The 12,970-nt window shown below is 37.1% G+C and overlaps 1 protein-coding gene and 1 pseudogene across 2 annotated transcripts; both read right to left on the bottom strand.

Moving 5' to 3' along the window:
* Window positions 1–5,627: 5,627 nt before the first annotated feature.
* Window positions 5,628–8,052, bottom strand: hoxa1a (homeobox A1a). Its single transcript, XM_079877940.1, has 2 exons — window positions 6,993–8,052; window positions 5,628–6,824 (listed from the first exon to the last, which is right to left on the bottom strand). The coding sequence occupies exons 1-2, from the start codon at window positions 7,624–7,626 to the stop codon at window positions 6,472–6,474; spliced, it is 987 nt and encodes a 328-aa protein (XP_079734066.1). The 5' UTR covers window positions 7,627–8,052; the 3' UTR covers window positions 5,628–6,471.
* Window positions 8,053–9,940: 1,888 nt separating this feature from the next.
* Window positions 9,941–11,780, bottom strand: LOC307163314 (homeobox protein Hox-A2a-like; annotated as a pseudogene). Its single transcript has 3 exons — window positions 11,536–11,780; window positions 11,020–11,047; window positions 9,941–10,888 (listed from the first exon to the last, which is right to left on the bottom strand). The product of its transcript is annotated as a homeobox protein Hox-A2a-like (transcript).
* Between the last annotated feature and the right edge of the window lie 1,190 nt (window positions 11,781–12,970).

Genomic DNA, 12,970 nt, shown 5'->3' with positions numbered 1-12,970 from the left:
AATATATTTTTTTGCTATTTAAAAAAAAGTTTTCTCAGGTAAATCAATAACAATTACAATTTTAACAATATTTCAAGTGTAATTTATAAGATTTGTTGTATTTTGAACCCAATCTTTCTTTGTAAAAGGCATTAAGTTAATCATACTGATTTCAAAGTTAAGGATTCATTAGTTTGAATATACATTGAACCAAACACTATAATAACATCTTAGTTGATAATTCAGTATACTTTATTTTAGACAAAACATCCATGTTTCAGTTGTGAAGGCACATTTTCTGTAGTGACAGTGCTGTTTTGGTAGCGACCACATCACATTACAGAATTTTAACTCGCATACTAAAACACTACTAAAACAAGGTAATACTGATTTGCATAACTGTACACATTTTTTGTTTATTTCCCCCAAATAAATGATTATGTGTTCCCTTTTGTCACTACCAAAACAATGATGACATGTTTTGGTCATGACTGTTTCGGTAGTGACAAATTTGTTAAAAAATTGGTTAACTAGCACAGTTGGTTAACTAGCACAGTTCTGAACAGTTGTACACACGCAACAACAAAATTTTATGGAAAAACACTAAAAGAAACATGATGTCACAACTGAAATTTCACCACATGTTTCGGTAGTTACTGTTTTGGTAGTGACAATATTAGATACTTTGAGCCTATAGATCAAAGATGATAGCCAGCACATGGTTACTTAGCACAGTTCTGAACAGTTGTAGACACATAAAAACTAAAATTTTTGCTTAATTGCAGAAAAAAAGGTGTTTGGTAGTGACCTCCCTTAAAGTTACACACAGATTTTCAGACTTTTGAACACATTACCTTCAAAATGATGGTACCTATCTATAATGAAAGAGAGGCTATGAGAGAGAGGCACACAAGAATATTTCCTGATCAAAATGTAGGGGTGTGGTTAAAAGCAGTCTCAGCCAATGGAATAAAACACACACTGTTTTGGTAGTGACATGAAAATGCAGGACACATTTTTTTTACATAAAGTTTCATGATTAAAAAAAAACAAAAAAACATATATATATATATATATATATTAACTTTACTTTTTAAAATAAATCTAAAATATATTTTTAAAAACAAGAATGGAAAAAATTGAAAAAGATATTTCAATATCATTTTCACAAGTTGAAATTTAGGGGTTAGGGTTCGGGATAGCCACCTCCCAATTGAAAGTACCCAATAAATTATGATTTTATATATATTTAGCTTACTTATATTTTTAATATTATTGTGGGATTCAATAGATAATAGAAGGATCTTAGTAAACATCTAAAATTTGAATACTTAAATGCTTTTTAAATGTGTTTTTTGGTTGTTGGACAGTAGTTTGAACCAATTCTGTAGAATGGCCCATTAGTTTGTGTGTGTGTGAGCACATTCCTTTTCCCCCCTCATATAAATGGTTGTGTTCGTATATGGATATGATCTAAGATGCTTTGTGTATTTAAGTTATTGTGGGTCTAGTCATTTCAATCAAGTAGAGGCACTCACATCCGTTAAGTTGTAGCGAGACGTTCTGGGAGGTGTTGACAGATCGCACAAAAAGAGCATGCTAAAACGTTCAGTCCATCTCCACGGTTACCCGATCTCCTGCACAGAGGAGAGGTGCCTCATTGGCTGCCAGGCTGGGGTCACTGTGAGGTTAAGACAGTGTGATGGATGGACCTCTCTCTTTCTGTCCTTTTTACTCTGTCTGTCTCTCTCTACCCCCCATTTCTTCCTCTTTTTCTATCTGATTCTCGCTTGAACACCCCTCTGTAATGTTCTTCTTATATCAGCTTTGCTCTCATCAATTTTAGGCTAAATTATAAGCATAATGTATGACAACGAGAATATGTCTATGTCTATGTCTATGTCTATGTCTATGTCTATGTCTAATATGTAAATTCTGTGTGTGTTATTACACAATTTGTTTTACTGAAAGGACGGTTACATAATCACAAGAACACTAAGGAAGTGGAAAAGTTAAGGTGTTTACTAACGTGATACAACATGTCTTGTCCATTGCTCTCTAACATGCGGTTTCCATTGTCAGCTGCAGGGATGGACATTTGGAGATGTTTTTGTAAATGCTATTGTTTCTAACACAGGAAAAGTCTGAAGTTTAAATTGCACAAGCATCGTTTAAGCATATAATACTTTTTTTCCCCCTCAAATTATTTGAGAGATGTTTTATATTTATTTTATTCCTTCCCTATCATCCTTGCCTTAAAATGATGTAATTCTTTGTTGACATAATGGAAAGAGCAAAGACAAGATAAGTGCATATATTTCCATTTCAGTCCCAGTATTTCTTAATTTTGTGTAAATAAAATAACAGTAAGTGCATTTTTGCTATATGTGCATGTGTTGCTTAACATGTATTTTGTTAAGAGTGTCTCTGTGTGTGTTATAATACTCTACCACTTACATTAGGTTAGCATTAAGTTGTTGCTGGCTGGATTTTCTGACTCTTAAGGCTAAGTATGTTGCTAAGAGTGCGACTGATCAAAGTAAGACCTCAGGAAAATTAAAGGTTTTAGTCTTGATTCTTCAGTTTTGCCTTATTTACAGCTATATGAAAACTAATTGATTTAGAAATTTGGGCTCATACCTCTCTATATGCAGAGTGAGTACATTATTTAATTTATATTTTCCATTTTAAAAAAAGAGAGAGAACAGATTAGAACTGAGTGAAATGTAACTTTTTATTGACCAAACACGCAGACAAAAAACTATAGCACTGTTTGAGGTTTAGAGTTTTCAAAAGAATGAATACATTTTAGGACCAATCCACTAAGATCAAATTAATTTATGTTAGACATTAGTTTTTAACATCAAACCTACAACAGCGTCCGCATAGATGACCTTGCTGTTTTTTTCCCTTGCACTCTCTGTCTCGCTCATGTGCATAATCCAAAGTGACCAACAGGTGTTCCACCTTCAGCAACACAGACAAAGAAAAAGACTGTAGAAGACATGTGATTTCAAATGGGCCAATGCGTGCAGTACATGTGTTGCAGTGTTGTTGTTATATTTATTCACAATTCAAAGGTTAGTCACATAAAATCTTTTAATTTTTAGTCAGATAGAAGAAAATGTTAATTGGCAAATATTTAATTAAATAGGAAAGGGTTTATATAATGTATATAAATATATCATATATAATAAATAGGTAGATTTTATGCATTTATAGGTATCATATATATTTAATACCTAGAGTCATTGATTGCCATATATGAAATTGCGTTAAGTAACCATTACTTTGCGTAAACGTGCCATGACTTTTTTTTGTAAATTTAATTTATATAAATTCCTTATATAAAGAAATGTAAAATATGTCCTCTTTCGCTTGATATAGATAATGGTATGATAGCACTCACTCAGTGTAAAGATCTCAAAAATAGTATCTCTCAGAGACCGATATAGGCTAAATGACCCCGGGGGTTTCTTTCGAAGGTCAGGTCAACCTTTAATGCAAAGCCGCAACAATTAGGCTATTCTTTAAATAAATATCCACGTGAAAGAATCCATTTTTACCAAAATATTATTTTCTACAAAACAGAAACATTATCATTATATTATTATCATGGGATGATGAATAGAGTTGAATTTGCTCTTGTTAGTTTTTTTTATAAGAACTGAATGTAATAGGCTCATTTAATAGTTTCATTTAAAAGAGATCTTTAAATAACTCAATTAATAAACAAATGCATGACTTATAAATAATAATAATAATAATAATAATAATAATAGTGTCTCATTTTAATTAACATTTCAGTGACATATTTCGGTTTTTAATCCTTTGATATTAGTTTCCTTAAAAAAAGTCAAAATAACCTTTAAAAATCGCAAACTATGAAGATTTATATAGGCTATAAAGATAACACAAACGTTTTTTTGTAGCCCGTTTTTTTGTTATTGACGTGCCTAAACGGAAAATAATATGATCGCATTTATGTTTTCACAGTCACGAGCCTTACTGCTTAAGTCTGGCGATTAGAGACGCGAAAGGAAGACATTTAAATCTCATCATGGAGATCACTTGACTTTAAATTGACTTGGCTTTATTTCCTCAGGTTCTTGCTTCGGTTTTATATAATTGTAAATTAGGCCTATTTGCCAAATGTTGATTTTTATTATTTATGGTTATTTTGATCAAATTATTTGGGTAACTTTGTTAAACTTTAACACAATGCAACCATGCATATTAAATATATTAGCCTACTATTGGTCCTATTGGTAAATGCATAAAAATGGCAAAGAGGGTCATATTTTTGCGTTATAATTGACTTTTCATCACTTCAGCATCACCAAACAAACCAAATCGATTCAAAGTATTTTCACCGCGTTCAGGGGTGTGCCCAATGTCAGAAAGAAAAAAAAAACACAGAAAAATCTTATTCATAAAGTTGAATGGAAAAGTTTTCTCTCATTTAATAATATTAAACTGAATACTAACTTAGCAGTGTTTTCAGTTAAGAAAATACATTAATACGATTATTGTTTTAAACATACAAACACACGTAGTCTTAGAAGAACTGACTCAATCGGACCAGCTCCACACTCACACGCAACCCTCATGTGCAGGTGGTTTTAAGGTAAAGGTGAAGCTCAGTCAAGACCGTTGTGTAGTGTGCGTAGTGAAAATTTCGGGCTGTCGCGCTCTCTGTACTCAAGGAAGTAAATAAGTTAACTAAACGAAACTTTTAAGGTGTGTGTGTGTGTGTGTGTGTGTGTGTGTGTGTGTGTGTACATACTTAACTATTTTTTGGGGTCAGATTCGTACCCATGTGAGAGGGGGATAGAATACATAGAATAAATGTGTATAAGTACGTGGGTATTACACTGGTATTACACTGGTATTACAACATAAACGTGGTGACATTTCCTCGTAATGTCCTCGTAATTAAAATGTCTTAAAAGCATTGCAAACAATGTTTTATTAAAAATGTAAAAATGCAGAACGTTTTCTGTGATGGTATAAGTTTAGGGGTAGGGTTGGTGTAGAGGGATAGAATATACAGTTTGTGTATATATGTGTATATATATATATATATATATATATATATATATATATATATATATATATATATATATATATATATATATATATAAACATTACGCACGGAATGTCCTCGTGATGACAAGTGTACCAACGTGTGTGTGTGTGTGTGTGTGTGTGTGAGAGAGAGAGAGAGAGAGAGAGAGAGAGAGAGAGAGAGAGAGAGAGAGAGAGAGAGAGAGAGAGAGTATGTGTGTGTGGCCAGATTTGTTGTTCAGACTTTTTGCTCTTTATATTGCTCTGTTACTGCTTCACTCGACTGATAAATGAAATGAGGAAACACGTCATCAACACGGACGGTGTCAGACCGACTCATTCTTGTCGATAGTTGAGATGATTTAATCGATGTTCACTTTTTTTTACCCCTTGTCCTTCGTTTGCCTTAATTCGATAAACTAACAGGTCAATCGGGTTGTCATCACGAATGACGGTGACAACACTGCGCATCTTCTTTCGTGGATAAACTTGCTTACCATGTGCCAATATATGTTTGTCCCTGAGGAAGAAACAACACGCGGACGCATACATCAGTTACGGAGCCAGAGAGTGAGGTATTGGTAGATTATGCAAATCGATGACTCAAACATAACAGTCCAGCCAAAAAACAAACAAACAAAAAAACTCTATAATGAACACATTTATCTAAACGTTATATCTTGTAGATGACCGGGTTCAAATGTAAAGCCTATCACATTGTCAGTAATATTTTTGAAAGTTAAATGTGGCTGTGTGCGGGATATGACAGGCATTAATACAATTAAGAGTAAGGGACCAGTTCAAACAAATTGTATGAGAATTTTTAGTTCACACATTTAATTCACCCGTATCTTGATCTTTTTCTAAAGCATGTTTCTAATGGAGACTTGTGCTTTCATCTCCGACTGATAAAACTCAGTATGACCAACGACAACTTAAAATAATTGCGCATCATGTTCTCACAACACATTCACAACATCAGGGTTAACACTATTCACGGTCCAGAAAAGTTGTCAGTTTCTTCAAACAAGCATTTGCCGAGAGTTATAGTTGATTAATCTCTCTTAATAATACATTACTTAAATATATTGCACTAGGCTATTTCTTTTGGTTCTTGAGGTAGGCATTTTGACAAGTGGTGTACAAGTCCGACAAAAGACATGTGTAAAGGTGCAGCATTTGCTACTGTGCACGGAAATGCACAATCCACTTGTTCTATCTAGGTGCTTGACAAGGTGCCCAAGACTATTAACAGTCATTTCACAATAACACAAAGTAGCACAGGTAAATACACTGAGTGGTCAAAATGGTCCAGGTCGAAACAAAATTGTGCAATGGTCTCTGTATGTCACATGATGATTTTGACAATGACCTTGAAACAAGAGTAACAGTTCTGCAATAACAGGTTGGCAGAACAAACGCCGTTTAATTCGAGGAGTAGGCATCAACAGGCGGGGAAGTGGGAGAGGGCGTGGAAGGTGCGGAGAGCGACTTTTCGGATGCGTCCTCGGGTTTTTCGAGACCATCCTTCAGTTCGGGTGGAGATTTAGGCAAAATACCTTCCTTTTCGCGTTTCTTTTGCTTCATACGGCGATTTTGGAACCAAATCTTCACCTGAGTCTCGTTCAGTTGGAGCGCAGCCGCGATCTCCACACGCCTCGCGCGAGTCAAGTACTTATTGAAATGAAACTCCTTTTCAAGCTCTGTCAGCTGTTTTGTGGTAAAATTTGTGCGTACAGTGTTTGGCTGCCCACCAAATCCATACTCCCCAGCTTTCCCTGAAGAGAGACGAAAAACAGATTAAAAAAAATGAGTGCGCATGCATTTCATATCAGTCTCTCAGTCTAGCCCCCCCCCCCCCCCCCCCCCCCCCCCCCTATGCTAGCATAAATATTATATCAGTCAAAAAACAGACACTGACATTTGAAAGTTCTCCAGGCACTCACCTGTTTTTGGCGGGTTCCGTTTAACCTTCATCCAGTCAAATGTCTGCCCTGTGGACACGCCATCTGATAGAGGTGAACAACAAGCATCGTGATGAGATACATGCAGTGGGGACAGCGGATTTGAGCAGCCCGCCACAAACGTCAGGTTCGCCTGATCTGGACTATTACCATATGTGGCTGAGGCGTACTGGAACTGGCCATGGAGGTGAACGTTTCCGCCACTGTAACCATGGCGATGGTGCTGCACAACAGTGGAGGAAATATTTCCAGAGTAAACTAAAGGGCCGCACTGGGGAAAGCTCACAGACGAGTCCACATCCTGATTTAGGGCATAGTGACTGTATCCGGAGCAAAAACTTTGAGTCCCGTAACTTGGATGGGCGCTGTAGGTAATTGACAGAGTCCCGGGGGACTGGTACGAGCCGGCTTGATGTGGCTGAGGGTTAATTGCGTCTTGTGATGATCTACTGGACATGAACCGCTCGTCCCCACTGCAGCTGTTTACCCTAACTGCACACGATGACTGGAATGTTGAAAGTCCGTGGTCGCCATGGAACGCTCTGACTGAGCACGAGCCTCCGCCACCTCCGTCTCCACCACCACTTATGGACGAGAAATCTAAGAATGTGCTCATTGTAGCATCTTCCTGTGCGTTTCTGCGCGTGGCTGCCACACTGACAGATATTTGGGCCCCGGGACTGATTAACGTCTCACCACTCACCCGGGGTTGTGCCGAGCCACCCTTCTGCCTCCTTCAATCAGTCGTGAATTGGGGGTGTCCGCGCGCTAGTGATATGAATGACCAGTGACAGTCACGTGGGCCGGGTCAGCCAGTAATCAGTTGCTCTGTCTCATCTTGATCTTAAGGGGCCTTGCACTGACAGGTTGTCGTTAAAGACCAGACTTATGTAAATGCCGACCTCTTGTCGATCAACATGACGTAGGCCAACCTTAACCCCCAACTGAAAGGATGGATTCGCTGGCAGAGGAGCAAGTGTCTCACAGACAACGTCCAGGCAGCATCAACATACTGTTGTGGGGAAATATGTTGAAGAAATGCGTAAGGTAAGATGAACCGCAGGAAAATAATGTAAAGGGAATGTCTTTTTTCCCTTATATGCTGCTTTGTGAGGCTGTTAGGCTCTAAGCTATGCATCATATTTTGTCAAAAAGATAAAAATGCTGAACTGATTGTGTTATTTTTGTTTACTATCTTTTCATTAGAATGTTTTCATAATTTAATAAGACTGAGCCTTACTTATTAAAAAGTATGTGCTAGCCAGCCCACTGTAGCCTATTTATTACTGCTATAAGCGATTTATGTCTAAAAACCTATAGGCATGTGAATTTCAACATCCGACAAAAAGGAAACGGACTTTGTTACAAAGGCTACTCGAAAAGATAAATTAACTTTATTGCTTGTTTTGCGGAATGTGTGTTTTGTGATCAGTGGTCAAAAAGCGACCAGTTATCATAAGCAAGAGAGAGTATAACTATATATCTCCTAGCCTGATGGAGCAGGGAGACATGCGCCCCCTGTGGATGAAAATGGGAAAATTTCTTACAGATGTCCAATGTTTTTTTAATCCTCAAAATGGCGCTTTCCACAAGGTTCTTCTGACGGCCTGGTATTTCTCATCTCCTCTTTTTAACACTCTTTTTTAAAAAAAATCATGGTCCTTCATTAAACAAGCAAGCCAGAATATTAACATAGTATAAACAAGAACATTAAAACAGCTTCACAGCCAATGCATTTAAGCAAAAATGTGAAACCGAAGTGAAAAAAAAAAAAAACTATAGTAGGCTATTGCAGTCAATTCACATGAGACAATATTTTTCTGGAAGATGTTTGGGAACATGAAAATACTGCTTTTATTCTAATGATATTTTATTAATATAAAAAAAAAAACATTTGAAAAGGGTTTTTACTATACTGGTTATAAACCATTTCTATCACAATATTTCAGTCAGGTTAGGAGGACAAGAAAAAAAGCTTAAAAGAGACTAAGACAAACTGCGTATGGCACGCACAATGAAATAGTTTATGAGTGGTTTGTGTAATCCTAATGCCGGGTGTTAAAACGGCAATAAAAATGAATTATTAACCGTCCACGTGGGTTGTACTTCATGATCCAAAATCTTCTCAATGATAAACAGAGAGTGAAAACGCTTATTTGGGTAGACGTTTCACATGCAGTGATTGTCTTGGTGCTGTCAGCTTGCCTGAAAGACTTTGATTTATGAGCTCGTTGTGGAAAGATACATTCTTGGCATTTCCCCGCGCGGAGCGGAGAAAAGAGTTTAAGACAAAGAGCGCACCATTGGCGAAGAAACCATACTTGAACACGGTTTTACAACTTAAAATATAACATTTGAAAAGTTTACACCAATATGTATAATATCACATGTGATGGGAATAATTATAGAGTTTATATTAATTTGCATCGTTTAAGGGGAAAACAAAACAATATAATATTTACGTAGTGCACATTCATTGAGAAAATTAAATAAATCATATTTATTAAATAAAAACGAAATTAAATAAACTAAAAAAAGTTTCCTAGCGCTGATTCCATGGCCACTAATTACATTGCTTCAGCATGTAAGTCAGAAAAAAAGTAAAAATATAAAATCTGTGTGCATTTCACACACATTTGTGTGACTTTTCTTCATTTTCTTCTTTTCATGAATCTGATCATTCATTTTAATTTGGTTCAAGTGTAATGATTATAGGCTAACGTGTTTACATTTCGTAGCATATACCAACGCAATAGGCTAGTTGTTGCTGTGTGTGTGTGTGTGTGTGTGTGTGTGTGTGTGTGTGTGTGTGTTTTATTTTAAAATAGAATATTGTCTTGAAACTTGTATTTACAAAGTGTGTTTATTCTTACAAAAATAAGCAACAGACAACATACAAAAATACAAGGAATCTAAACTACCCCTTCTGTTAAAAAATAAGCAACAGACAACATACAAAAATACAAGGAAACTAAACTACCCCTTCTGTTATGAATTAGGCCTATGCAATGTATTACTGAATACAGCGCCCATGTCTTATATCTTACCTTCGATATGTTATGATAATCGTGTCGGTTATCACGCATCTTGAAAATAACAACAACAACAAAAACTTTCAAAACTCCTGAATTATCCGTTCATTTGTCCACTGATCCACTTTGTTAATCATTAGTTTGCATTTTGTAAATCAGATGTGGTAAATTAATCCGTTAAAAAAATAAATAAAACCCCATTGGTATATCATCTGCACATTCCAGAGACTTATTGAAAAGTGTAGGTGAAGTTGCATCAGACAAACGTGAGTCGGTCGAAAAAATGTCGAAATCCTGCACAGCCGCGTCCATAACATGCGGGGAACCGCAGTTATCCGGTCTGGCACATCGGTTGTGTGTTATTGTCCCCTTGCCCAGAGCAGTAGGTGGCTTTCAGACTTTTTTCCATAAAGCTGTTAGAAAACATTTCAAAAGTTTGCATGTCGTTATCATTACAGGGCTGCCCGGAGAGTGTTGACAGGTCGTTTTGAAAAGAGTTTGACTCTCGTACACCCAGTCTACCATGAAGCAGGCCACAAATGGAGGCGTCCTCGTCGCTCAGTTCACCACTATCATCAACTACAGTCGTCTTGCTTATCTCCCCATAGATGTCCGAAATATGTGTCTGGCGTTTATGTTTCATCCGTCGGTTCTGGAACCACACTTTGACTTGGCGTTCTGTAAGGTCAAGCAACGCGGCTATATCCACACGACGAGGTCGGCAAATGTATAGCTGTAGTGGAACTCCTTCTCCAGCACCAAAAGCTGTGTGTTTGTGTATGCTGTTCTCAAGCGGCGCGAACCTCCTTCTCCACTACAAGCCGCCCTCGGGAAGCTCGGGTAAGCCTAGAAAAAAATAGTCCAAAAAAGAACACACGAATTGTTTTGTTACATAGTCAAAAATAGATACAATAACAAACAATGCATAACATGAAAATACCTAGTATTTTTCTATCGAAATGTTAATGTAATGTTACCTGTAAAATGCGATAAAAAGCTGATAAACTATAAAGCATTGTGAAAAACACTGTAGACTGCAAACAGCATCGCCAGTGAATGCGTGGTACCGACCAGTATCTTCTAATGAATGCCTGAGCGTCCCTTGCGCCACAGTAATCTATCATTCTTCGTTAGACGTCAGACAGCAGAAAGAACCTTACTGATTCGAATTAAACTAGTCAAACATTTAATATAATTTTCACATAGACTGCAGCTACGAGGTAAACAGCGAGAGGATAGTGCCGATGTAAAGAAGGATATGACGATGCTCATTTTTTCTCTCAGACCTTAAATGACCTTAGTTCTCTTTTCGGTTAGATTTTCCTAAACTCACCTTTTGGAGAGAAGCAAATGACTCCCACTGTAATAGTCAAGGAGCCGGTTGGTGTAGGAGGACGGTTTCTTTTATTGGTCTTCTTTTCGCTCATCCACGGGTATTCCGGGGTCAGAGAATTGGAGTAGGACAGTGGGCTTCCCCCATCTATGCTGTAGGCTACCGGGGCCCTACATGGCTTGGCTGACTCCTGATGCTTAAGGTGGGCTCGAAAGGAGGTAGGATAAGAGGGTAAGGGTTTGTGAGCGCTGAGCTTTTGACTGATGACTTTTGAAATGAGTCGTCAACAGGGGGGAAAGAAGTAAGGCACTCAGCTAGCCATGGCTGACTATTGATGAAACCCGTCTCGCACTCAAACTCGTAATTCATTGTAAACCTGTTGTCTCTTGCACCGAGAGCGCAGGTAGGGAAAGTTTGGCTTCGTTGAAGACTATTAAATTATGCAGGCTATTTGAAGAAAACTATTAAATTTAATATAGCCTAACTATTCATGCCATATGTGGACCGCTTAGGCTACTATTGATATTGAATTCAAAAAGACACTGGAAAGTCTGAAAAGTCATGTCACATGATTACCTTTACAATTTGGGGTTTATTCAAAAGGATCCAGCTTGAGATCGATCCGAAGAACTTCTTCCAGCAACTCCTCTCTCAAGAGGGAGGTTACTGTTATGTACATCGGTGTCATGGTGAAGGCAATGGCCCTGAAGCTTCCTAGTCAGACTCAAAACCGGTCGCCGGTGCGTCTAGAGTCTCCTTTCTGCCATCGTGCATCCGGTCTGTGTATTCGTATCACAAATAAAGTAGCCTAAGTGGATCAGTCTTGCTCCAATGCATTAGCCAAATAAGTTACGCCTGCTACACTGACAGAGAAGGGTTTTTTTTTTTTTTATCATCTCATGTGACCTGAAAAGACAGCGGTTTCAGCCCAGCTCCTCTTACCATTAATACTGCACAAAATGCATTGGAATCACATATAGCCCTCCCCCACCCAAATCTATTGATGTAACGTTCCGCCTATCGATTCTTAGGATAGCCTACACTGGCTAGACAAAAACGTAGCCTACATCATATTTAACAGAACATTCTGTAAGATGATCGCACTGAAATATACGTATTCTAAAATACATTATTAATCTATATACTTATTTATAAAATACCGTGCATTATAAAATGTAAATTAAAAGTCTGTATATTTAGTCTGTATATTATGCTAAGATGCAGGACTATACGTCGTTCTCAGTAAATATTTGAAGTAAAAAGCTTCCTGATACCAGATGTTTTCATATATAGGCTAGAAGTGTTTTTTTTTTATTTTTTTTTACTGAGCAATGTTTGAGCAGTGTGGATCAGAGTAAATATGCTACTAAATACGTAATATCACAGACAAATTCTGTATGCTGCTCTAGCTCGTTCTACTAACCTTACATTAGTCTACTATGAATATTGTTGGCTTTATGTGAAGTAAAAGTTTGAATTATTATTATTTAAAAAAAAAATTGTGTGCTGAATACAGCCTATATGCGGATTATGTTTAAACTTTAGGAAACGAGTAGCCTACTTGGTCGTTTGTTTTAGTGCTTATATACTAAACA

The sequence above is a fragment of the Squalius cephalus genome (genome assembly GCF_949319135.1).
Source record: "Squalius cephalus genome assembly, chromosome: 8".
NCBI lineage: Eukaryota > Metazoa > Chordata > Actinopteri > Cypriniformes > Leuciscidae > Squalius > Squalius cephalus.
Note: the sequence above shows the minus strand (reverse complement) of the source record. Positions and strands in the feature narration are given on the sequence as shown.